Here is a 27395-nt window from a genome sequence, read left to right as displayed (position 1 = left end):
AGAGTTTCAATTAATAGCACTCCACTGCAGTTTTTCCTTTTCTCGTAGAGATATTAACTTGAACCAAGAGTGCAAATAACTCTTAACAGGAATTGATCCTTGTTTTCCACTTGTCTCTGAAATATCAAATCCCAAATATTAACCAGATTTTTCATTCATATGTTTAGAGATTACTATTTATGCTTCATTCAAGATTAGTTTTATATCCCATAGTATAGCCATGAGAAAGAAGATGAAAAATGGAAATCTTTTTTCCTGGTGCTGATTTTCTTCTCTTAGAACTGTACACAAAGCAAGACTTAATCATCACTTTCTAGTCTCCACTCTTGGCCTTCCATGGCCCCTCCATAGCTGAACACCTGACCCAAGTTGCTGTTGTTGTTCTTTAGTCGTTAAGTCGTGTCTCTCTTTTGCGACCCCATGGGCTATAGCTTGCCAGGCTCTTCTGTCCATGGGACTTCCCAGGCAAAAATACTGGGGTGGGTTGCCATTTCCTTCTCGAGGGGATCTTTCTGGGACCAAACTTGTGTCTCCTGCATTGCAAGTGGATTCTTCACCACTGAGCCACTGGGGAAGCCCCCTGTCCCAGATACCCGTCATAATTTGGAAGTCACATGCCCATGGCTGTTGCCCTAAGGAATATTGACCTTACAAAGTTGCATCTTCCTTCTCATCCTGCCTGGCTGTTTCCTGACTCATCCGCCGGGTTCTCCACTGAAGCCGCTTCCTTCTTTCCGTCTTTCTCCTTCTCTGGAGAGCCTCCTCCTCTCCACCCCTCCCTCCTCCCCTAGTACATGCTCCCCCTAGCCTCCTGATCGCCAGTTACACTTTTCTCCCATATCCCATGGATCCCTTTTAGGACTTCCCCTTGTCACTTATGGTATACTGAATGCTTGTACATACAGTTTAACTTTATGTTAAGAATAGTTTGCTGCTGCTAAGTCACGGGAAAAGGTTACCCTCACTCTAGGGCTTTTCTCTAGGAGTAAATGCATTTTAACACTGATCTTCTCCAGAGAGTTTTTCTACTTTTGATGCCTGAGCTGTGGATGAACTCTAAAGGTAGAAATAAGGCCAGAAGAAACCTCCTCACATGGACTTACCTATGAGCAAAGCAAGAGAAGACAGTGCAGGCCTTCGTTCTTAAATCTCACCAGATAGAGCCTGGGGCCACCCGCCCCCCTCGTTGGCCAGACCAGGAGGTCAACTAGAACATTACTCGTGGTTCTTCTGGACATTTGGGTATGTCTGATTTTTTATTGACACAAGTAAGAAGAGATTTGGTGACCGAATCTGTTAGTGACCATTTGATTCCTATAGAATCAGAGGATTTTCCCTCACCAACAGGCATTTCTTTGTTCTTCATATTTTTGAGTATTTCAGCTTCTGACTTGAATACTTTCTATATTGTAACATACACTTTATTTTCACTAGCCTTCTGAGGAAATTACTGTTATTCCTGTGTTAGTGTCACATGAGGAAATCAGATCTAGAGGAATGGTCAAATTATAAGTTTTTACCTTCCATCTGACTACTGGTTTAGTTTGGGGCAGCTGACAACTTCACACATGGTTTTAGTAAAAGATGCTCTGGAAGATGTCTGATTTGAAGTAAAATAGACCCCGGGGGAAGACTCAAGGTTGTGGGGGAGAAGGATGTCCCTTTGTTTTAAGGCAGCGTGTCACAAGTAGGAGCCGAGGTTTCCATGGTTTGATGGAGGGAATGTGTGAAGAGATGTGTATATCGTCAAAGCCGATGGAGGTTGGTGTTGATTACTACCAAAAGAATCTTAAGGTTCCGTTCATATTCATAATCATCACCAGGTCTTAAAGTTGGTTGTGTTCTATTATTGTTGCTGTGTCTTGAGCAGTATAGTTTCTCTAATGTTCATCCCTTGTAAGCTCCTTCTAAAACACCTCATGGATGTGGTGCAGGGTATTATGACTCCTAAAATAAGACCTCGAACAGCTTCTGGAGATCAGTCATGTCAGAGTAGGGTGACTTTAGTTTTCCCGGTTAATGTCTTTGAAACCTGAAGCATTATCTCCTACGTGTTCAGGCTTCCCCATTATGAAATGTTGCATGCTGATAAACAGTAGAAATGTCTCCCAACACATGTTGCTACATGAACTGCTTCTTAATTATTTATAGGAACTTAGAGAAATACATAATAAGCAGCAACTCCAGAAACAGAAGTCCATAGAGGCTGAACGACTGAAACAGAAGGAACAAGAACGAAAGATCCTGGAATTAGAAAAACAAAAAGAAGAAGCCCAAAGGTGAGTCTTTTCAGTGGATTGTGAACCCATCTGGAAGGAACTTTAGGTACTTACTACTTTTCGCTGAACTTCTCTAAGTTCTTACTGCACCAGAAAGAGCCCTCAGTTTTTAATGTGTGTGACTCAGTGGTAAAGAATCCACCTGCCAGTGCAGGAAACACAGGTTTGATCCCTGGATCGGGAAGATCCCCTGGAGAAGGAAGCGGCAACCCAGTCCAGTATTCTTGCCTGGGAAATCCCATGGACAGTGGAGCCTGGTGGGCTGTAGTCCATGGGGTTGCAAAAGCATCAGACACAACTTAACAACTAAACACAAAACAAGCAAAAGCACATATACATGTAAATCTTTGCATACATAAGTAACCTCTGAAGTTTTCGGTTGGTGCTCAGAGATCTCTCAGGTTATGATTATGTAGATAAATGGAATTACACAAGGATTTGGGCCAATTGATATGCCTGTTTGCATGCCAGTGACCAACATATGTTTCCAGTTTACAGCCTTTTAATAACAATAACCATCAGAGTCTTGGGTTTGAAATCAAAGTCCCTGATCTCACTGGCCGCACCGGGTTTCTCCAGTGGGGCGAATAGTGTATACCACCATCTTCCTTTTTTCAACAGCAAATGAAATTTGAGGTCAAAAGGAGAAAATTTGCTGTTGCTGCTGCTTAAGATCCAGACACATTTTTGTTAGTTTCTGTTTGAATATTTGTGTCTGTTTCTATCTGCTAGTAATATTTTGCATCTGGTAAATTACTAGTGGAATAGTAATATTTTGCACCTAGTGTTTTTGGTTTTGTTTTTACATGCCAGTGGGTAAGCAGGTAGGGTCTCTAACCAATTTAGAGGACTACTTTATGGTTTTCTTGGGGCTAGGTCTAGGATTATGCCCCTAGGCCTATCCCCTTGGATGTGTTGATTAGCTCCATTCTTTTATCTATAAAGTTGATTGTTTATAATATGTTCCACCAAAATTTTATATCCCTACAGAGTAGAAATAAAGATACAGTGTCATCATATGGAAAGTTTAAATTTTCTGTATACAATTATATGATAAATAGTACCCAGAATTTAACTTCAGAAATTACATGATTATATATTTTATTTTATTTTTAATTTTTTATTGGAAGGTATTTGCTTTACAATATTGTGTTGGTTTCTACCATATATCAACATGAATCAGCCACAGGTATACACATGTCCCCTCCCTCCTGAGCGCCCCCCGCATCTCCCACCCCATCCACCCCTCTAGGTTGTCACCGAGCACTGGGTTGATCTCCCTGTGTCATATAGCAAATTCCCCCTGTTTTACATATGGTAATATCTGTTTTACATACGGTAATATGTGTGTTTCCGTGATACTCTCTCAATTCCTCCCACCCTTTCCCTCCCTCACTGTGTCCACATGGTTCCCTTTGTTAGTGAAATATGTGAAGCAAATTTTATTGTGTTTTTTTGTTGTGTTATGAATAACAATTAACATTCTTACCCCTCCAAAAAGATATTTTTTATAGCATTCTTAAAAGATGTTTTGAAAATTGTAAGTGAAATGCTTAAGATGTAAACTAACAAGAATTCTACTGCAGTGAATCTTCATGATTATTCAAGTAGAAATAAATATAATATTTTTAAATGGAGAATGAAAGTTGTCTTTGTTTATGTTATGCTCCCTTGGCTGTCTCCTGATTCCACAAGATGACCCTTGTGCCTTGGCTGTGTCACAAGGCTAGAGATTCAGGTTGTGAACAGAACTCAGCGGCCTGGGTCAATCCTGAGGCCTGTATGGCTGTGTGACCTTGGCCAAGTCCTTCACTCCCTCTGCCTCATTTTCCTCTTCTGTAAAATGTGGATGATTAGGACCTGCCTACCTGGTGGGCTTCCCAGGTGGCTCAGTGGTAAAGAACCCACCTTCCAAGGCAGGAGACCTGGGTTCAATCCCTGGGTCAGAGAGAACTCCTGGAGGAGGACATGGCCACCCACTCCAGTATTCTTGCCTGAAAAATCCCATGGACAGGGAAGCTTGACAGGCCATAGTCCACAGGGTCCCCAAGAGCTGGACAGACTGAGCGACAGAGCACCAGGTGGGAGTTAAAGTAGTTAACAAATGTGGAGACTTCCCTGGTGGTCCAGTGGCTAAGACTCCAGGCTCCCAATCCAGGGGGCCCGGGTTTGTTACCCAGTCAGGGAACCAGATCCTGCATCCTGAAACTAAGACCTGGGGAAGTGAAAGTGTTAGTCGCTCAGTCGTGTCCGACTCTTTGTGACCCCATGGACTGGAGCCTTCCAAATTCATCTGTCCATGGGATTCTCCAGGCAAGAATACTGGAATGGGTTCCCATTCCCTTCCCTAGGGGATCTTCCCAACCCAGGGATCGAACCCAGATGTCCTGCATTGCAGGTGGATTCTTTGCCCTCTGAGCCACCAGGGAAGCCCAAGAATAGTGGAGTGGGTAGCCATTCTCTTCTCCATGGGATCTTTCTGACCCACGGATCGAAACCAGGTCTCCTGCATTGCAGGCATATTCTTAACCATCTGAGCCACCAGGGAAGACCTGGTACAGCCAAATAAATAAAAATAAATATTTCTTTTAAATGTGGAAGACTAATTATTAATAACATGGTATCATTTATTATTGCACGTTAATTTCATTCAAAGTGTGGTCATTGGGACTTCCCTGGTGGTCCTGTGGTTAAGATTCCACACTTCCAGTGCAGGAGCTGCACATTCAATGCCTGGTCAGGGAACTATGATCCGACATGCCATGCAGTGTGCCCCCCCCCCCCAAAAAAAGTGAAGTGTGATCATTAGGGAGCCCCCTGGTTGTCTAGTGGTTAGGATTCAGTGTTTTTACTGCAGTGGCCTGCGTTCAATCTCTGGTTTGGGAACTGAGATCCCACGAGCCACTCAGCGCAGACAAAAATAAATAAATTGTGATTGTTTAAGGAATTTTCTGATTTTGTAAAATATTATGGAATGCAAGAAAAATCATTCTTGGTAAAAAAAATTTATCATTCCTAGTCTTTTCCTATGGATTTCATACTGAGGTCATCATACTTTTCAAGGCCTGGATTTAATTGCACTTTATCTCTTTGTGTCGGCTACTTTGACGAACAGAATAGTCAAATTCAGTAAAAGATAGAAACTGTTGCTTAGTAAGGGATGGTTACTACCTCCAGTGTTCAGAATAACCTCTTGGTTTCTGTTTCAGTTCTGGAGAGCTACTCATGTGCTACATAAACGGGCATGTGCCCTCTGTGATTGTTCATGGACTTCTCTAAGCCATCTTTCACTTGCAGTGTTGGGTATACTTTCTGTCCATGGAAGTTATATTCCTGTGTGTTTTAAGTCTTTTATTTTTCTTTGCAGTTATATACCAGTTTTTAAATGGAGGAGTATTTTACTGAGTTCTCTAATCCCTTTATAAGCGACATCAGGAATTTTCTTTCTGTGTCTTTCTAAATCATGTGATCTCGTCTTATCCAGAAGGGGAGCCCTGAGAGCCCCTGTTTCATTGATTCAGATCTTCCACCTGAAGAACAAACAGTATCCCTTGGTGTTTAGCATCCCATTGACTAGACAGAGCTCTTTGTGAAAAGAGACGTCACGGCAGTGTTAACGTGGAGTTGCTTCCGTGCTGTAACCAGGCGTTTTGTTGACAGACGAGCTCAGGAAAGGGACCAGCAGTGGCTGGAGCGCGTGCATCAGGAGGATGAGCAGCAGCGGCCACGAAAACCCCACGAGGAGGAGAAGCTCAAAAGGGAAGAGAGCGTCAAAAAGAAGGACAGTGAGGAGAAGGGCAAACCGGAAATGCAAGACAAGCTGAGTCGGCTTTTCCACCAGCATCAAGAACCAGCTAAGCCCGCTGTCCAGGCTCCCTGGTCCACTGCAGGTATGAGAAACCAGAATTAGGCTAGCAAATAAGCACTGTCCTCCCAGGTCCTTCTGGGAAGTAGCCATATCTGATCAGGCTCTGTCTTGGCTACGTTCATAGCCATGAGAAGGTCAGTCATTTTTTGGACAGTGCATTATCTAGCATCATTTTAGAGGTCTCTTTTAGGGGCCCACACCATGGCAACCCTTGGCCCCATTATGCTGGCATCCAGAAGTCGTTTGCAGACAGCAGTGGCGTGAAGTTTCATAGCCAAGTGCCATTCATACAGCTGTATTCCCCATGGAGATCATTACTCTTCTTGCCAAAGAGGAACCTGCTGCTTCTCCAGTGTTATTTTCTCTGGGAATTTCAGAGCTGTCTTAGCAGCAGGAATTGGTATTTCTTTTCCTGGCCTGTACTCATGCAGCATTCACTGTTCTTGGTCTGCACTGCATCCAGTTGTGATCTTAACCTTTTGAATGTTTTTTTGCCCTTTGAACACAAGTGGCCTCCTAACTTACCTTTGATATGACCATGCCTGGGGCCTGCAGCCTCAACATTTCCATATCGCTTAATAGGGGAAGTTAAAGTTGTGCTTTTTGGCCCTCCCATATGAGTTGACTGATTTGAGATTTACGTCACATTCAGTCTACTGCATCCTGCTAGACACACTGCGTCGGGGGAGAGAGGTCTTGATGCCTTACAGATGTGCGCTGCTGGCGTCTAAGCCAGGAGGCAGAGAACGGGGGCATTAGCACTGCAGTAACCTTTGTTTCGCATCCACTACTGACCTCTCAGATGGGATGGAGCTGCTGACATCAGATTTGGCTCTCCTTTGGTTTCAGAACCAGACACATCCTCACTGAATGTCTTCCAGAAATTCCTTGAGTAGATGGAAGTGGTTCAGATGTTAAGATAGACAGCAGAGGAGATAGATATCGGTAATTTGGCTTGTGTCATGCATTTGTGTCCCATGTAGCATTTCATTTTTGTCCCCTTCCCCTCCTTTCCTTATAAACAGAAAAAGGCCCACTTACGATTTCTGCACAGGAGAATGTAAAAGTGGTGTATTACCGAGCACTTTATCCCTTTGAGTCCAGGAGTCACGATGAAATCACGATCCAGCCGGGAGATATAGTCATGGTAAGAAAGCCTCCAGCAAAAAGTCTGGTTTCTGTTGATGGTTAGCATCTGTCCTCTTCTTGTACTTTATTTGACAGTTGTAAAATTGTGGGCGAGTGTGAAATCCAGTAATCCAGCATTTGAGTTTTTGAAGTATTGACTCAGTCTTCTTCATTTTCTATTTGAATGAGAGACAGTATTTAAAAATGCATCACCTTAAAATAGAATTGTTAAAGAAAAATGGGTTCCTGACATAGCCTTGTGTATTTTCAAATCTGTAAAGCTCTGGTAATTTCAGAGTTTAGATTCTTACTGAGATACTATGAGTAGTCTTTCAGAAATAGTTTTAAATGCAAAGTATCTGATCACAGTTGCCAGTGATAACTTTTCTATCTTTGGGTCAAAGCATCTTTTTTTCCCTTTACTCCTGTAAACTTTGAATTGCGTGAAGGGTAATGAACTAAATACAGTTAATCTGCTTTCCTACTCTGTAAATGAACAGATGAAAGAGTTTAGAATTTTGCTTGTCGTAGCTTTTTTCTTTAAATACAATAATTAAATATATATATATATATAACAATTAAATATAATCTTGTGATTGTAACTAAAGCAATAGTAACCAGTTTGAGAAAGAATAAAGGAATGTAGTTGACCTGAATTCTTTCCTAAAAATAATCAGTAGTTCCTCAATCCAGTTAATGTATGTCTTAGAAGTGGTCAAACTTTGCATTACTGTTGGCTTTTTTTTTTTTTTTTTTAAGATGGAAATGGTTCAGAATTTTCAAAGAACTGTGAAAATTAATAATTGAGACAAACACACTTCCCATACTGGGACCCTATGTCATTGAAGTATAAAGGATGTCGTGTAGCCACAGTAATTATTTATACATTCATTTTGCATTTATGTATCATATCTGTATTTAGAGTATGTGATATTTCATGGGTCAAAATATTTAGAAGGAGCGATGTGTTTGTTTCTCAGAGAAGCTGATGCCCTTTCCTCTTATTTTCTGATAGCTTTTTCTCTAGTTCTTTTGGTCTGGAAATAAGGAGGTTACATCTAAGGGTCCAGAATCTTTCAAAATCAACATTTCCTTCACAGTAATGGAACCTGAGCTTTGGATGCCTGGGCGCCAGCCTCACTTATTCTTCACAGAACACCCTCCACACGAATGGTGACCCGAGGCAGGCAGTGTTTCCTCAGCTTCTTCCCCATCTTCTCTGTCCTGATGGCCTCAGGCTGCCTTTTAAAGCAGATGAACTGTAATTTATCTAAATACCAATCAGTAGCAGGAATCTAAACAGTATGAAGGTACAATGCTGTAGCAGATAGGACCTTATTACAAGGTTGATTTTTTTTTTACACTGCTTTCAAAAGAAAAAAAAAAAAAGCCTAACATTTTTGAAAGTGGATTTTGTTGCAGCACAAAGTGCAGAAAAAGTAATATTCTCTTCTTGAGATAAGGAAGTGTTAACCAAGTGTTATGATAAGGAAATGTTACAGACAATCTATATTTTAATGAGTAAATATTGCTATTTTTGAAGGAAACATAGTCTTGTTACAGTGATATTGAGTTCTTTTTCCTTAAATTGACTAGTTAAGCCCCAGCCCTTCTGAAAGAATAAACTGTAGATATACTGTAAGAATGAAACATCTCATTAAACATGTGTTTTGCCTTGCTTTCAAACCTGTGCTTTCCTGGTGGAGGTTAAAGGGGAATGGGTGAGTGCCTTCTCACTGTCAGGAAGTCTGTATCTTATTAAATGTTTTGTTCTTTTAAATGACTTTAATTCTGTGTAAGTACACATATCTTTGGGTGTTGTCTTGGCAGTAAAAAGATGTTTTGAGTTTGTGTAGTAGGCTGTGCTTGAAATAGGAAAAGAAGAAAAGAAAGGTGTCAAAGTTTGCGTGCCAGATTTCTGCTTGCTTTAGCTTCCATGTAAGGACTAACTTGAAGGCTCCGTATTGGCAAATTATCAGGTCAAGTCTCTCAGAACATGGGCTAAAATAAGTAGGTTAATAAGTAGGTTAAACTTAAAAGATAAAATTCTTTTTTAAAAGTTATTAAAAAAAAAAACTTTCTGGGTTAAAACTGGAGGCCATCAGTGACCAACATGGAAAGATTTGACAATATTACAAAATTAAATCCTGTAGATTGCAAAATGTATGAGAGAGAAAGGGTTGCCATCCATGATACATAAAGACTGAAAAGTTAATATGAAAGAAACCTACAGCTTTAAGGAAATACATGCACATTTTTAAAATATACAAAAAAATGTTTCTTTGGTGATCAGGAAAATGGACATGTTAAAGATGAGATAACATTTTTCCTCTCTCAGCTGAGCAAGTTTACGAGTTTGATAACATCCAGCTTTGTCAACTGTGTAGGAAAGTGAGTATAACACACATCGTGAGCGTTGTCATATGAATTGGCTAAGGCAGCTGAAAGGCAATTTGGCAATGCTTATTCAGACTTAAATTTCTCATTCCGCTTGACCCAGGAACTCTGTTATCCTCCCTTCCGTAGGCTGTTTTGGCAAGTGCAGAAATAAATGTGTCCATGGATACTCGCTGCAGCACTGCTGGTAAAGCTGAAAAGGAACAGCCCTGTGCCTCAGTAGGGAGGCGGTTCAAATAAATTACCATGCAGCTAAACAATAAAGATGGCTCGAAAATTACACAGATCTACATATACTGGATTGGTCCCAAAGTTCGTTTGTGTTTTTCTGTACAATTTGGCCAACCTGATACGAATAAACTCGACAGTAAAAAAGCAGAAACAATATATAGAGTATAATTGTATTTGGGTAAATAAAAAACCAGGTGTGTGTGTATGTAAACGTTTATATGTATATAGTTTACAGTTTTGCAGTGTAGGCATCAAACTGTTAATAGTGGTTACTACTTGGCAGTAGTGGGGGGTAGTTGTTTCTAATTGCATGCAAGAGACTCCGGTTCAATCCCTGGGTCAGGAAGATCCCTGGAGAAGGAAATGGCAACCCATCCAGTATTCTTGCCTGGGAAATCCTATGGACTGGGATCCCTGACGGGCTATTGTCCATGGGGTTTCAATGAGTCGGACACAACTTAACGACTAAGCCACCACCACCATATGCATATTTACAACTTTATCAACATTTGTCATTTTTAATAAAGCACTAAAGATAAATCCGACTTTGACAAATATAACAGAGTGTCTACCCAGGCCCAGGTTACTGTTTACTTTATCTCCGACATCCCAAATGTGTGGTGAAGGGACTTTGTTGTGAGGCATCTTGTGTCCTCTTGTTGAAGGGACTGGAGTGGTGCCTTCATTTTATATCACAGAATGCAGCAAGACACCCCAAGTGGCATTCAGCTGTGTTATCTTTGTGAGGCTAACAACTGGACACCCAAAGTGGAAATTGACTTGTAAGAGTAAGTTTTTTTATTTCATGAACTTTGTAGTTAAGAAACACAGTTGTGAAAAATACACAGTAGAACATCCTTAGCAATCTCTCTTGATTGAGTAATCAGGAGTTCACTTATTTTTGTAGGCATAGTCATCATCAAATTCTCATATTTCTCAAACTTTGAAAAATAGCTAACTATACATGTTAGATTTTAAAGATCTAGCAACTTGTTTCCTGTTTTAATGCAGGCAGTCTTGCAAGAGGCTTTAAAAAATATTTTGCTCTTTAAAATCTTGATTATCAGCTCAGATTTCTCCAAAAGTAGTTTTTCATAATTAACAAAAATTAGGTGGTATTTCATATATAGTCCTCTTCTAACTGTTGTTGGTAATACAAAGAAATATAAGGTAACATCTACCATTCAGATGTTTCTAATCTTCTTAGAAAAATAGGGAGAAGCACATGAAAAAGCCAGTGAGTGATGATGTTCCCAATGAATGCTCACTACTGCTGCTAGGAATATAAAAGAAAAAGGAATCAGTGAATGGATGTGCTCTGGGAAGACTTCTGAGTGGAGGCATCTTAGTTGAGTTGACCTTAACAGCTCAGGCTTAGATACTCTGAAAATCTATGGCCTGTCTTCTGATCTGGAGGTCCCATTACCTGGAGGGTGAAAAAGCCCAATCTGATATCCACAATGTATTGAAATAATAGCATGAGAGATTAGAACAATGCTGCTCACTGCCATTTTGTTTATCTTAAGAACACAGGCTGATCATCTAACTCAGCTGGCTTTAAATGGTGCAAGGCTGAATGCATCAGTCCTGCTCAGAGATCTTAAAGTGAAAGTGAAAGTGAAGTTGCTCAGTTGTGTCTGACTCTTGGCGATTAGATGGACTGTAGCCCACCAGGCTCCACAGTCCATGGGATTCTCCAGGCAAGAATACTGGAGTGGGTTGCCATTTCCTTTTCCAGGGGATCTTCCCAACCCAGGGATCGAACCTGGGTCTCCTGTATTGCAGACAGATGCTTTACCATCTGGGCCACACACACACAAAAAACCAATCCAGGACTCTCTCCCGGAGACTCTGGGAACTTGTAATCCATATTTAGAATTCAAAAAGAAGGCTGAGTACTGAAGAATTGATGCTTTCAAATTGTGGTGCTGGAGAAGACTCTTGAGAGTCCCTTAAACAGTAAGGGGATCAAACCAGTCCATCCTAAAGAGATCAAACCTGAATACTCATTGGAAGGACTGATGCTAAAGCTGAAGCTCCAGTACGTTGGCCACCTGATACGAAGAGCCAACTCATTGGAAAAGATCCTGATGCTGGGAAAGACTGAAGGCAGGAGGATAACAGAGGATGAGATGGTTGGATGGCATCACCGACTTGATGGACATGAGTTTGAGCAAACTCCGGGAGTTGGTGATGGAAAGGGAAGCCTGGTGTGCTGCAGTCCATGGAGTCGTAGAGAGTTGGACACGACTGAGTGACTGAACAATAAGAATTCAAAATCTTCTCTGGTGGTTCTGTCAGGGAGTTTTGGGTACCACTGATCTTGCCTAATCTCTTTTCTGTCAGAACTAATCCCAAGTCATTCTGAAAAATATCATTTTCTTAGAACCATCCAAAAAAAAAAAAAAAGAGAGAGACTTTAGGGGTTCTTAGCCATCAACCAGCCCATTCATTCAAAAAATTATTTATCTTTTAATTTAGTGTTACTCTTATAACACTTGAAACTCATTTTTTCTCTTCTTTTGATGGAGAATTTTTTTTTTTTTTAATGTAGTCAATACTGCTTCTTTCCTGCCTTTCTTAGATTTCGGTAACCTTAACATCTGAGCCGGTGCTGTTTTGAGGGACCAGTATACATTGATTCCAAGAGTGAGCCTAATCCAGTCCATGCCTGTTTCGTAATAAAGTTTTACTGGCACACATTCAGGCATGTTCATTTCCATATTGCCTACAGCTGCCTTTGTGCTACAATTGCAGGTTTGAGTCCTTGTGAAAGTTAAGGGGACTTCCCTGGTGGTCCAGTGGCTAAGACTCCAGGCTCTCGGTGCAGGGGGCCTGGGTTCAACCCCTGGTTCCATAACTAGATTCCACATGCTGCAGCTAAGAGTTCACGTGCCTCAGCCGGAGATCCTGCATGCCACAACTCAGACCAGACACAGTCAAATAAATATAAAAAAAAAATTTTTTTTGGCTGACCTCTAGATTAGCACTTTAGAAAACAGGTGTTTTTGTTGTTGTTGTTGTTGTTGTTTTAATGTTTTAAAATTGTATTTATTTTTTAGTGGAGAATGATTGTTTACAATACTGTGCTGGTCCATGCCATACATCAACATGAATCAGCCATAGGTGTACACACGTCTTCTCCCTCCTAAGCCTCCCTCCCACCTCCCACCCTCCCCTCCCCCTGGGTTGTCACAGAGCACCTGGTTGGGCTCCCTGCGTCAGACAGCGAATGCCCACTGGCTAACTGATTTACACATCAGATAATGTATATGTTTCCACGCCACTGTCTCAATTCGGCCCACCTTCTCCTTCCCCCACTGTGTTCACAAGTCCATTCTCTAGGGCTGCATCTCTAGAAAACAGCTTTAGTATCCTCATCCAGGAGTTTAGGGGTAACCCTTTTATTTCCAAACTGGCAAATGCATGAAGCACGTGCTTGTCTCCACGCTCCCCAGCATATCGCTTGCAGCGGCAGCAGGTCTAAGTCGTACACAGTTTACACGTGTTTACTGTCCACAGCCTTTGTTCTGCTTGTGAGGAGAGAGAGAACCTCCACTACCCTTCTTTGTGACAAGGTCAGAGGCGTTGGAAATCTTAGTGTCACCTAACAGAGATGGCGGTCATGACGCCATAGACACTGAGAAAGGAGATCTGATATTATTGGGTATTGGGGTTCGGTCGTTGAACCTGATGATACTGCCTTCATTATACTGCCGCCTCAGTGCTCTCTGGTATGCAGTGCCTAATTATTAACAGTCCATAAACGGGGTCCCTAACATATTCCCAGTCCTTAAGCAACATTTGGGGTTTGTGCTTCCTACTTTGACATTTCACTAGAACAACCCCAGATGCTTTGCGGTGTTACAGTGGGCTGGCTAAGCGAAAGTGTATTAAGACCAATGTTATTAGCACAAAAATCCCCTCACTTGTAAGTGATCGACGTAAGCCACAGATAGATGAATCTACCCCATAGCCAACCATAGACGTATACAAAGAAGTCTATGTGTTTGACTGTGCTTATTCTATCCTAATTATAGATAACATTTTTTCACAATTGGTTGACATTTTGAGTAAAGCTTTTCAACTCCAGGAGGAAATGTTTCTCATTTTCGTACAAGACCCTTTATACTTTTTCTAAGTGGTTAATTTAATTTAATGTTAAATGTGAATTTTTATTTTATCCTCTGAACCTTAAAATTTAATTGGTCATTCAAATTAGTGGATTTCTATAAGAATAAGTTAAATTCATTGAGACTGTTGTTTGTTCAATTAGCAAACAGTTTCCTAGGTTAAAAGTGATGGATTTCCTTGGTGACAAGTGACAGGCTGGTTTCATTATTGCCATGAAGGGTAGCAGAAGCTCTTGTCTGCAAGGATAAGGGGCTGGCATGGCACCCTCTCCTCTTCCTGAGTACACACAGGCACGTCTCAATGGTGGTGCTCATTTTCTGTCATCTTTGGGGCAGGGCTGGGTGTAATTAACTAGGATGTGAGCTCAACCTGCCCATGGGGTGGAACATTCCCTCAGGGCTTCAGATCCAATTCCAGGTGTCAGCCAAAAATCTGGTTAACCAAGTAAGACCCATGTCTCAAGGGAATGACAGCGGGTCATTGGACATCATTAAGTAAAGCAGCTGGTACTCAAGGAGGTCTAACTAGGACAGACCAGTAAGGGGTTTCAGATAGGCTGGAATCTGGGATCACATTCCAGCCCCTACAGGAAGCCAGGAAGGCCAGCCCAGAGGGCCTGGGGTACCAGACAGGTTTCTAGAGCAGGGACCTCCCCATAGAGAACCCAAATCTCTGGTTACCTAAAGTGACCAGGGTCAGACAGAGCCCAGGCTTTTGCAGGACAAAAGAGAACTACGGTAGAGTCAGAGCTGGACAACAGGAGAGATGGCTTTAGAAAGTCTGTCGGACTGCCCTGGCGGTCCAGTGGTTACAACTTCGCCTTCCAGTGTAGGAGGTGTGGGTCTGAGCACAGGGTCTCAGGGAGCAACGATCCCGGATTCCTTGTGGCCAAAACACCAAAATATAAAACAGAAGCAATATTGTAAGAAGTTCAGTAAAGACTTTAAAAATAGTCTATATCAAGAAAGATCTTTAAAAAAGAAGAGAATCTGTCATCAAGCACATCTCAGATGCCAGGCAGTGTTCTGAATACTTCTTACAACTGTTATAAAACAGGTACTGTTATTGTCCTCCATTTTATAGATAAGGAAACCGAGGCACCAAGAAATTAAACTTGCCCAAAGTCAGCCAGCTAATAAATTGTAGAAGTGGTACTAAAACTGAAGCAGGGGCTGCAGGAGGAGAAGGGGGCAGCAGAAGATGAGCTGGTTGGATAGCATCACTGACTTGATGGACATGAGTCTGGGCAAACTCTGGGAGATAGTAAAGGACAGAGAAGCCTGGCGCGCTGCAGTCCATAGGGTTGCCAAGAGTCAAGAGATGACTGAGCAACTGCACAACAACAAGGGGCTTCTCTGGTGGCTCCGTGGTGAAGAGTCCGCCCGCCAATGCAGGAGACACATGCCACAGGGCAACTAAGCCTGTGCACCACAGTGAAAAGCCTGTGTGCGGCCACAGAGAGTAGCCTCCACGTGCTGCACCTAGAGAAGGCCTCAGCAAAAGGACCCAGCCGGAACACCAAAACTGAGGCAGTCTGATGGCAGAGCCCTACCCTTGATCATGAGACTTTGCGGTCTTGAGGCAACGTGCTTGTGTGTCTGCCTCCAGCTCCTCACTCACTGCTGACCATCCTCCCCTCGGTCCTGGGACACACGGAAAGGGCAGGAGCTTGTCTGTTGAACCTGAGAAGTTGGGGAGGCCCTGGCAAAGCCTGGCCTACAAACAGCTATGTTTCCAGCACAAAGCAGCTAGCAAGTTACAATGCGTCGTAGTGTAACTGGTAAATATCAACCAACAAGGAAGGGCATCTAGGCACTTGAGTTTAGCAGAAAATAAGATCCAAGTGGGGAAAATGTCACTCTGAATCCTCATCTCATGAAACACGTGGGGCTGCCCAGAAGAGGAAGAAAGAAGACAATGTGGGGGTGTTCGTACTGGAACTCTAAAGCCAAAAATAGAACTTTTGGAAGCAGTGTTGCGCTTTATCTCTGGGTAACTCTCTTTTGGAGACTTCTCAGCTTTAAAAGTTGCTTTTACCTGTGACAGTAAGGCTTCCCTAAGGTAGAGCAGCAAGGAAGCTCTCCTATGGATTATTTTATAACCAACATGTAGAAATAATTCAGTAAGCCCTGAATTCTACTTTCCCCATGCCTATCCCAGGGACTTTTTTTTTTTTTTAATTCAAATAAGCTAATAAACATCATGCCATATTACTCTACACAGAATACAAATAAATATGTGGTTCCATATTTATTTTGTGTTTTTTTAATAATTTATTTCTTTTTAATTGAAGGATAATTGCTTTACAATATTGCTTTGGTTTCTGCCACACATCAACATGAATTAGCCATAGGTATACAAATGTCCCTTCCCTCTGTTTTGTTTTACTGAATATTTGAATGGGTTAGAAAACTGGATTTTTTGCCACTTTTTCCCAAAGTCATTGTTGAAACCCTAGCACTCATTTCTGTGATTTCAAAAGAGCAATATTCAGGTCCAATGAAGTGTTCAGTGCCTTACTTCCTGAGACAGTATTTTATGGGATAAGATAAGATCTCTGACAGAACTTTATTTGACTTATTGTAATGAAAATAATTTTCTACTAGGGAATGTAATTATCTTCAAATTGATCTCCTGTTGCTCAAAAATAGTGAGGATAACTTGGAAAGATAAGTATTAGAGTCATTCTGGTGATTCTGACTAATCCTTTTGAGTCAGAATTAAGATAAAATGGAAACATTAAAAGCCCAATTGTAATAAATCTCCTCTGAAATTTTTAAACAGCAGAATCCTGTATTCTCCTGTGCACATTTGTGAATGTTACAGTAAAATTTATGCAAAAGAAAGTAATAGGACTTTAATAAAATTAATCATTGCTCTAAATAATCATTTCCTTAATTTTCTCTTCGTGTATCTGTGGAGCTTTCAAAAGACTACACACAGCAGCCAGTTTTATCACCTGTAGGAACATCTAAGACTGTGTTTTCTGTCCCTCTTGTCTGTGTGCGGAATAAGGACTGCTTAGTTATTAGAGACTTCTAGAGGGCTACATTTATATTGATTGCACCCTTTGCTTTCCATTTTAAATAATAAACCTAAGTCAAATTACTTTTTAATAATTACTTGAGTTCCTGAGTGATGAAGTCTGTCACATCACTTTATAATTCAGAGTAGCTCAAAATATTTTAATTATGGGACTTCTTAAGACTCCAGGCACTTTTTCCTAGCTGCTATTATCAGGAGAAAAAGAAAAAGATAAACAGGCACAAAAGAGTAAGAACTTGAATTATAGCACCTACTGTTTCTTTAGAGGTAATGTTTAGAGACCATTTTTCCAGACTCTCAGACTAAGAAAAAGGCAGAGAAAGGTCTGTGCTGTGTGTTAGTCTGACCAGGTCAGAAGTGGGGGCTTTGTTCTGTTAAGAGTGTTCGGTGTCTGTAGGGGTTGATTTAGTTCCACTTAAATTAAACTTTATGACTTTCCTGCAGGTGGACGAAAGCCAAACTGGAGAACCGGGATGGCTTGGAGGAGAATTAAAAGGAAAGACGGGATGGTTCCCTGCAAACTACGCAGAGAAAATCCCAGAAAACGAGGTTCCCGCCCCAGTCAAACCAGTGACTGAGGCGGCCTCCACCCCTACACCCAAAGTGGCTGTGCGTGAGACCCCCGCCCCTTCATCTGCAACCCCTGCAGAGCCCTCCGAGACCCCCAACAACTGGGCCGACTTCAGCTCCACGTACGTGTTGGATGCCATTTCTGATGATTTGTGAAATCCCACGTTAGTGATCTTTTAAGTGCTGTTTCAGTCCTTGGGTTGTACCTCTTGAGTACTGTTCATGGCCTCTTTCTCTGACTGGTGTTTTGGCAATTTGTGGATTGTATTCTCTGAGCTGGATTTAATTATATCGTGGCTTAATAGTGATTTTTCCCTAGGATAAAGTAAAGCCTATTACCCTTGTTTCATTCACTCATTTGTCTGTATCTTTCATTATTGTGGAAGAAATGGAAAAACACAATTTCCTAATAATCTGCTTGATACCCATGTCAGCAAATATTTAGAGTCATTTCCTGCATGGAAATAGCACTGTTTTGGTGGTGTTTTTTTTTTTTTTTTGCTGGACAGAAACAGAAATTGAATTTTGTCATGTGGTTTTGAGTAAGATAGAAGGCTGTTTCCTCTGAGGCTTTCCTCTTTGATCAGTCCTGAATAAGCGGACAGCAGGGCAAAGAGATGTGTGCGCTTGGCAGCTACTGGTGCCATGCCCTTGGTCATCAGGAAATGGCATTAAAAACAGTGTGTAAGCAGAGGTTTCAAAGGACAGATGGAGGGCTGCCACGCTCCCACTTATAGTATTGATCCAGCTGTGCTGTTGGTCTAAAAATAGTTTATACTGCCCTTCAAGTAAAAGTGATGTAAGAAATGTTTTAAATTTGTTTTAAAGTCTAATCATCTTTCAGAAAAAACAAATAGAAAGTAAGGAGTCGGGGCATAATGCTGGAGAAAGTGGATCAAATAGAGCAAAGAAGGTGTGTAATGACCAAGAGCAGGAGAAAGTAGAGGGAAGGATATAATGAATAGCAATAGTTTTCATACTTGTATTTTCACGTACAAGATTGAAAGTGCTCAAGAAGCTCCTCCCTGTCTCATCTCTGCTAAAAAGTAGTGTTCCATTAGCGTGACTGAAACCACATTGAAATTCTCCTTTCCTGATCTTTTTTTAAAATTGAAATATAGTTGATTTATATTGTTATGTTAGTTTCAGGTATACAGCAAAGTGATTCACATACATATATGTATGTATATCTGTATATTTTCAGATTCTTTTCCATTACATGCTATTACAAGATGTTGAATATAGTTCCCTGTGCCCTACAGTAAATCATGTCGCTTATCTATTTTATGTATAGCAAGTAGTTTATATTCCCTTAAAACGCTCTGACTTTTTGAATTAAAGCTGACACTAAAATAGAAGACAAACACTCTTTTCAGGATTTCGTTTTGCTGTGGGTCTAGTCAGCATGACTCTCTTGCTCAATAAATGTGTGGTCTGCGGCTCTCTGGCTATCCTCCTGGGCATCTTATTTCCGGACCCAGAATCAGGATGTGCCTGCTGTCTATCAAAGGAAATACTTTGATTTGCAAATTTGTTTATCTCTCATTAAGATTCTCAAAAGTCCATTGCATTTCAATCGGCAACTCGCACAGATGTGTTTATTTACAATTATAAAATCACAAAATTAAAACTGTTCCTGAGCTGCGCCCAACAGTTTGCTCTAAGGATGCCACCTATAGAGTTACCATGGTGTCCAGGCTCGTGGCCCGGCGCCTGCTGTGTGGTGCTGGGACAGGGAGATGGTATTATGAGGCACTAGCTGCCAGCCTGGCAGGACTCCCTATGTGACGCAAAACTTCTTTTTTGCTGGTTTAGCATTGTTGTTGCAAATGAAGATAATGGTCACATGAGGGTGTTTCTCTGGTGCCTTCAGGTTACAGAGTATTTCCCTACGTAGGATTTTGTGTCACCCTGACAGCTAACCAGAGTGACACAGTACTGTTCCCATTTGATCAACAAGGAAATCAGGATTCAGAGAAACTCCTGTCATTTGCCTGAGACCCATCGCTAGTATGTGACGCTCTGACCCAAACCCAAGTCCAGTGCTCTTCCCCACTCCTTGCTCTTGAACTAGCCCCACGCACGTCGTGGTGTGTCTGCTGTGGGAGGAGCATTGACATGTTTGGAAGTCTTTGCCGCTCACGGCGTTGCACTTCCCCTCCAGGTGGCCCACCAGCACGAATGAGAAACCAGAAACCGACAGCTGGGACGCATGGGCAACCCAGCCCTCCCTCACCGTGCCAAGCGCCGGGCAGCTGAGGCAGAGGTCGGCCTTCACTCCAGCCACGGCCACGGGCTCATCTCCGTCTCCTGTTCTAGGCCAGGTAACAGCATCGCTGGGAGCGGGAGGCCCCCACGTGCTGTGTGAGGGGGAAAGACTCAGCCAGTGCTTGTCGTCATTGTCATTGGGAGTAAGCCTTGGGAATTCCCTGGCAGTCCAGTGGTTAGGACACTTCGTTTTCACTGCAGAGGGCTTGCATTTGATGCCCAGTCGGGGAACGAAGATCCTACAAGCCATGTAGTGTGGCCAAAAAAAATGTAAGCCTCATTATATGCATCTGGCATGGCTGGCAGGCAAGGATCCAGTTCACGTTTTCCCAGTGGAGGGAATCGTGACTATTCAGAGGAGGGTAAACTGGATTACGCTCCTGGATTGTTCAGGGAAGCTTCATTGATCACGTGGTATTTGAACTCCATCTCGAACAGTAGGTAAGAGCTGATTAGAACGTGGAGAGAGCTGGCATGCAGACAGAAACTGCCCTGAGGAGAGAGGCTTTCTTTAGGAGGCCAGAGTGTGATTCGGAAAAGACATGGGGTCCATCCATGTGGCCAGACCACTGAGTATTTATCAGAGAAGATTGACTGCAGATTAAATGCAAAGCTCTTAAATGCCTCATTAAGAAAAGTAATTGCTGAAAGGATAATATTTCTAATTAATGTGATAAAGAAATGACATTTCTATAAGTAATCAAACAGAAATTGCCCATCTGGCAGGCATTTAGGGGTCAAGGACAGTTTCTACTCTGGGAACAAGCAGCTTGAACACAGGCTCTGGGAAGACTCACGTGGAGGTGTGCAGAAAGATTCGACGGGGGAACACAGGGGGATGTGACAACAGTTAAAGGAGTGGCATCCCAACGCCTGTGGGAGTAAGAAAGGAAAAGATTGAGGAGAGATTTGACCTTAAGGGGGAACAAGTCAGGCAGAAAGAGAAATTGACTTTTTGTGAAAGGAGGGAGTTGGATTTTCGACATGTTGATTGCCAGGTGAGAGTGAGACAGTCAGGCCTTCCTGTCTGGGAAATGGGAACACAGTCAGATCTAAGGAAATGAAGTGAGCGCTTCAGAGGAGTGAGAGTGCAGGAGAAGGAGGGAAACTGCACGCAGCGTGTGTCTTCTCTGACCTGGAAAGAAGGGCGGCTCTGGACAGGAGCTGTGCTCTTTGCCTTTGCATCTGTCCAGCTCGGCAGGTAGCACACGTGTCACGCTCAGAGTGGTGACTCCGGTGGAGGGGGAGAGCGCAGGACCAGAACGGCGGATGGTGGCAGTTCTTGTATTATTAAAGGCGGTGGTCCAGGCAAAGAGGTGGGCGGCACGTATCTGTGATCTGGGAAAGAGGATACTCCAGATTGCAAAGGGATACAGAGAAAAGGATAGGTGAGAAAGTGGGAAGGTCTGGTGAAAGGATAGACAGGGAGCCGAGTAGAAGGACAAGGAGCAGCCGTGTGGCCAGTGGAAACAGAGACTGAGAAGTCGAGCATCTAAGGGGAAACAGCATTACAAGCAGAGAAAACACAGGCTGCTTTTTTTTTTCTTCTGGGAGAGAAAGGGTGAAGAGAGGTTGGAGAAAGAGGGAAAGAAGTTGAGGTTGTGCTTCCAGGCAGCTTTCTCGGGAGGGGCCCCCAGGGCCTGCAGGGCATGCAGAATAGGAATTGAGCAAAGAAGGATGAAGCGTGACTTGGCTGAATTTAACCTGAGTCTGTGACTTGTCATCACACGTTGTCTTGGCTTTCTCCAGCAATACTGTATCGTTTGGAAGAACTGATAGTAATAGAAGCTACTCCTGTTATAATGATTACTCTCATAGCAGCTCTGCAGATGGAGCTTGTTAAATTTTCTTGAAGAAAGTGTCTGTGTTTTAGAGATGTGGAGACGGAGGCCTCAACTGAGAGGGTGAACAGAGGCCTACAGCTGAGAGACTGAGCAGTTGTTTCAGGTCACACAGTTAGTAAGGGACGGACTTGGGCTCTGAACCCAGAGTCTGTGTTCTGCCTGATTCCAGGCTCTCTGTGTGGGAGGTGGATACAGGTCAGGTGCAGCCAAGATGTCTCAGGGTGAGAGGTTACGAGACACCAGCGAGGGCCCAGGTGAAATGGCAGAGACAAGATGGAAAATTAGGGGACACAGAAGCCATGAGCTCCGCAGCCCTGTGAGCACGACCGGAGAAATGGGAGGTGGAGACGCAGTGGTCCTTGGCGTGTTTGCAATCCAGAGAACCCTCCTCTGTTCTGAAGACTGGACTGAGTGGACAGTTGAGATGAAAGGAAATGGAGATGTCATGGGTCTGAGAAGATGAGAACCCATGGAGACCAGGAGTTGAAAGTTGCCAGCATGAAAGCCGAAACTCTTCAATCTATCATAAATTCTCTGCTTATCAGGCATAATCATAGTTAAATGTCATTATGAAAATAAGTATCTTCTGAAGGCAAGTCCAGCTTGATTCTGAATGAGCTCTCCTTGGGCTTTATCCCTTGTTCTTGTCCATTTATGAATACATGTATAATCGAAAGTTGGCATATTTTTTTATAATAGTATTGTCTTAAGATACTGTGATAGTTTTATGTGATAGTCTTTTAAGAGATAATAAATGCCTCCCCCTGCCTTTTCCAGCCTCATCTCCTATTGCACCCTTCCATGAGACTAGGCCACACGCACCCCTGGATCCTGCTCCTCCTCCTCGAACCTTGGCAGGAAAGCATCTCACGGTCGTGCCCTCCACCTGGAGTTCACTCCCCCCGAAGCCCTAGCTATCAAAACCCTTCTTGCCCTTCAAGGCCCGGCTCAAGCACTGCCACCTCTGGGAAGCGCGCCCTGTTGCCTGCAGGCAGCTTTCATCCCTCTTTTCTCTCTGCTCCCACCGTGAATGGTTGCAGCCTCTTTTTAGCATATTTCCTTCTGCCCGGTGGTAGACATGGTTGTTTGTATCTCTTTCTTCATTAGTCATGAGTTCCTTAGCCATGTCCTACTGCCCATTTTTATCGTGCTTTCTGCTTAATAAAGTATTTTAACCTGGATTATTTTGGGGAGGCAGAGATGGCATTCTGTTCATCTTCATATAGAGTTTTCATATAGCTCTATAGTACATGGGATTACAGAGAGTTTATGCTTGCCCAACCCCTGTTTGTCTTAAAAAGGAGCTAGGACAAGCCCAACCCAACCCAAGACCCGTTTCCCTGTGTCCACCTAAACTAAGATATGAGTTGCTTGCCTTTTGAGCTTTCAGAAGGTTTCTGCTCTGGTATTAACCCTTCACTAAACATCCAAATCCAGTTGGAAACTGGCGGGAATGGGATTGCCCTGGGCAACTTGAGAGTTAAAAATAGAACCAAAATAGAAAAGGCACTCGGCCAGGTGCAACAGAATAAATGTGATCTCCTAGCTGGTTTAAATAGAGACTTCTAGATGGGCCGGCCATGGCTTTGTGAACAGGCTGGCAGGTTTTCACCTCCACTTTGGGAAGGAAACAGCTATTGAGAACCAGGGGGCACGTGGCAGCCATGCTGTACTGCGGGGGAGGGGGGGGAGGAGGCGGGGGGGGGGTGTCTTCTGTGGTTGCACATGCACCTGCATGCACCCATCGGAGGGAAGGTGATGGTGTTTGCATTACCTGAACTGATAACAGATCACAAAGTGACAAGAGGTCCTTTATGTTCTTCCACACAAGGGTGAAAAGGTGGAGGGGCTACAGGCGCAAGCCCTGTATCCGTGGAGAGCCAAGAAAGACAACCATTTAAATTTTAACAAAAACGATGTCATCACCGTACTGGAGCAGCAAGACATGTGGTGGTTTGGAGAAGTTCAAGGCCAGAAGGGTTGGTTCCCCAAGTCCTACGTGAAACTCATTTCAGGGCCCATAAGGAAATCGACAAGGTATGCTTGTGTTCATCTGCTTCCACTGGACGAATGCCATGTTTGGCATGAAACTGTTGTTTGCACTAGTTAGTATTCCCAGATAGGAGTTGCTGGATCATTTCGTCTTCTGGGTCTTCTCATTGCAGAAGTTAGGGCATGGGTCAATAGAAGAGAGCCTCTTGCGGATGATGGTCATTTGTTCCTCACCCAGAAGCCTGTGCATCTTGTTTTTCATTGACTTGTGCAAGAGGGAATTCTACCCTGAGACCTGGGACAGTCTCGCGGGTTTGTTGGAGATTCTGTTCCTCTTCATGCTTAGTATAGCTCAGTTGGTAAAGAATCCACCTACAATGCAGGAGACCCCAGTTCGGTTCCTGGGTCAGGAAGATCCGCTGGAGAAGGGATAGGCGACCCACTCCAGTATTCTTGGGCTTCCCTGTGGCTTAGCTGGTAAAGAATCCCCCTGCAATGCGGAAGACCTGGGTTTGATCCCTGGGTTGGGAAGATCCCCTGGAGAAGGGAAAGGCCACCCACTCCAGTATTCTGGCCTAGAGAATTCCATGGACTGCCTATTCCATGGGGTTGCAAAGAGTCAGACACAACTGAGTGACTTTCACTTTCACTTCACTTTCAGTACTGTGCCAGATATCCACAAATACTTAGAAGCCCAAAGAATTGGGGGAAATTATTAGAAGAGTGAATTATCTTTTTTGTTAAGAACCTTATGGTGTGGAACCTTACTCTGAAGGTTATTGTTTCATTGTTCTAACCAAACAGATGGTCAAAATGAATTAAGAGTTTCAAGAAGAGAATCTCTTCAAAAATACTGAATGAGCATGTCCGTCATACTTTGAAATAGACCAGTGCTTTGGCTATGTATCTAGCAAAGCAAAGTGCTGACAGACAAGGATGTGAGCTTAGAGTCGGGCCACCCTGGCCCTTTGTGATGTGTTTTGACTTAGCAAAGCGCATCTATAGATTATCAAGGTTTTAATTGTGAAGTGGGGACTCCCTTGATGGTCCATTGGCCAAGACTCCAGACTCCTGATGCAGGGGGCCCAGGTTCAATCCCTAGTCAGGGAACTAGATCCCACATGCTACAATCAAGACCTGGACAAATAGCTACTTTTTAAAAAAATAATTATAAATGTTAAAGCAGTTTTAAAAAGAAAGTATCATTGTTATTTGTACTGTTTTCTTTGAGGATGAAAAGTAAAATTCAAATACTTTCCCCTCCTCTTCCAGCATGGATTCTGGTTCCTCAGAAAGTCCTGCAAGTCTGAAGAGGGTAGCTTCCCCAGCAGCCAAGCCAGCTGTGTCGGGAGAAGGTGAGAACTTGAGTGAAATTAAGATCTTTAGACGGTGGAGGTGATTATGTAATACAAACAGTGAACATTGAAAACGAGGTTGGATTTCATGTTTAAAGAATCTGCCTTAATTTATGTTCATTATATTAAACCTGAAGGTAAAATGAGGTTTAGCTCCTTACAAAGTCACAGTACTTTACAGGGACTTTTCAAAATACAATCAGATATATTGCTCATAAAAACCGAATCTGATGATGATGTTCAATTAAAAGCCCTTTGACTCTTGAAAGAGGCCCATCAAAGTCACTAAGGATCAAGGTCTCTGAGCATCTCTGTAGCCTATTTGTGATGCTTGCTATTTTTCTGACTGACAGATAAGTATTTTGGTTTAAGGCCGTAACTGGGCTGTTCAGTAAAGCTGGCACAGTAGCATCAGTGCCATTTGTACCCAAATGAAACAGAAGTGTCATTTCTGTGTTCCATGGAAATAACCACAACAGATTATTTAGGCCTAAAAATTTTATTTTCAGTGTTTCTTACACAAGTAATTAATTGCTCTGTTTCCCCCATTTTTACTTCATGACACCATCTTTTGGATTATATTGGGTTGGCCAAAAAGTTTGTTTGGGTTTTTATAAGAGCATAGGAAAAATCTGAATGAACTTTTTGGCCCACCCAATATATGCCAGTATATGGCATAAGTTTAACAATGAACAAAACCTACATAATTCAGGTTCTAGTGGTAAAAATCTCAGGTCTTTCCTACATCTGGTCTAGCCATTATCAGAGCACTAATTGAAGAGTGAGCATGACCCAAGTCAGACAGGCTTTCCGTGGCGGAAGTAGGAACAGTGTTTGTTGAGAACAGATGTCTAACCTGTTTTGTAGTAGTGTTTCATTGTTTCCTTGAATACTTGTAGAATCTTTAGTTTGTTTGCCATTATGAGACTTCTATTCTTTAGAAACTTTGCTTTATGAAAAATAGAATTATTAAAGCAAGGGTTAAGGTTTAATGATGTTTCAAATAGTGACAAAGTTACTTTCTCAAGAGGAATTTCAGAAGTAAAAAAATTATTTTAGTTTATAGGTATAGCTATAAAAAACTTCATCATCACTAAATAAATCCAGTGTTTTTATTGTATCCAGTTTTTGCCATTACCACCAAAACAATCATTAGTATAGTTCTCTTCATACATTTTTGTCATCCTAATGACTTTTTATAGCCACTGTTAGGAGAGCAAGGCAAAAGGTCTTTTAAACACAGCTCATGTAGTCAGTATTGTGTCAAGCAATACTCCCTCCCCACCTGCCCAGATTCAGTGGGTTACAGCCACTAAGCCTCAGTGGTGTGCCAGAGTTTGCATCCTGGCTCTCACACCTAGTGACTGTATAATTTTAGTCATGCCTCAACTCTCTCATCTGTAAAAGGAACGTAATAATCACCACTTGAGGTAGCAAATTATTATGGGAGTCATGAGACAATAGTGTAATCTTTTAGAATAAAGGTCACTAAGTGTCTGCTGCTTGTATTTCCTTTTTGCTTCAGTTCCTAGATTATTGATGGAGCCACTTAGAGCAGTGAGCGTTGTCATCTGACAACAGTGTTGATGAATGTCGCTTTGTTTTGAAACATGTAGAGCCCTCCATGTTTGAGGCCTCAATAAGTAGGTCACAGATGAACCACCCACATCCTTAACCTGGGCAAAAACAGAGGGTTATATGTCTAATCTCATTTATTACATCCATTTTACAGTGATTTCAGTATTAGAAATATTAGGAAAGATTTCTGGCTTCTGGAAAGGTATGGGAGGACGATGGCATCTGATATTCTAGGAAAGGGCACTTAGATATATTAGGGATGTGTTTATAAATACTGTATTAAATGTAATCAGATTGAAAGTAACCAGTGATTCAGGCAACTAGTCATGTCCAACTCTTTGCGACCCCTTGGACTATACAGTCCGTGGAATTCTTCAGGCCAGAATCCAGGAGTGGGTAGTCTTTCCCTTCTCCAGGGCATCTTCCCAACCTAGGGATCGAACCCAGATCTCCCGCATTGAAGGCGGATTCTTTACCAGCTGAGACACCAGAAACCAAATTACATAGGTGGTCAGTTTGGGTAGCTTTTAAAATATGGGCTTGGGAATGGCCAGTACAATGTGTTACATGTCTGATGAGGAGGGTCTGAGTGGTGAGGAGCCCCCCATATCTGTCCTCCTGTCTCCCCATTTTCATTGGATCCTGACGGTCCTCACAGATGCCTGTGTATATGCAGGGCTTGTAAAGCCACAGTCTTCCCAGTCTC

General features: G+C 42.5%; 1 protein-coding gene across 11 annotated transcripts in view; it reads left to right on the top strand.

Moving 5' to 3' along the window:
- ITSN1 (intersectin 1) overlaps positions 1-27395 on the top strand; it is a 244199-nt gene that overhangs the window by 142808 nt on the left and 73996 nt on the right. For all 11 annotated transcript variants that reach the window (XM_055567645.1, XM_055567643.1, XM_055567641.1 and 8 more), the window contains 7 exons: positions 2152-2279; positions 5940-6169; positions 7173-7294; positions 17527-17774; positions 19817-19976; positions 23596-23801; positions 25029-25111. In XM_055567645.1, coding sequence (XP_055423620.1) covers positions 2152-2279; positions 5940-6169; positions 7173-7294; positions 17527-17774; positions 19817-19976; positions 23596-23801; positions 25029-25111 — 1177 coding nt within the window. The remainder of the gene's footprint in view (positions 1-2151; positions 2280-5939; positions 6170-7172; positions 7295-17526; positions 17775-19816; positions 19977-23595; positions 23802-25028; positions 25112-27395) is intronic.

Source organism: Bubalus kerabau, chromosome 2 (assembly GCF_029407905.1).
Source record: "Bubalus kerabau isolate K-KA32 ecotype Philippines breed swamp buffalo chromosome 2, PCC_UOA_SB_1v2, whole genome shotgun sequence".
NCBI classification, from domain to species: Eukaryota; Metazoa; Chordata; class Mammalia; order Artiodactyla; family Bovidae; genus Bubalus; species Bubalus kerabau.
This window is presented reverse-complemented; position numbering and strand designations above follow the sequence as displayed.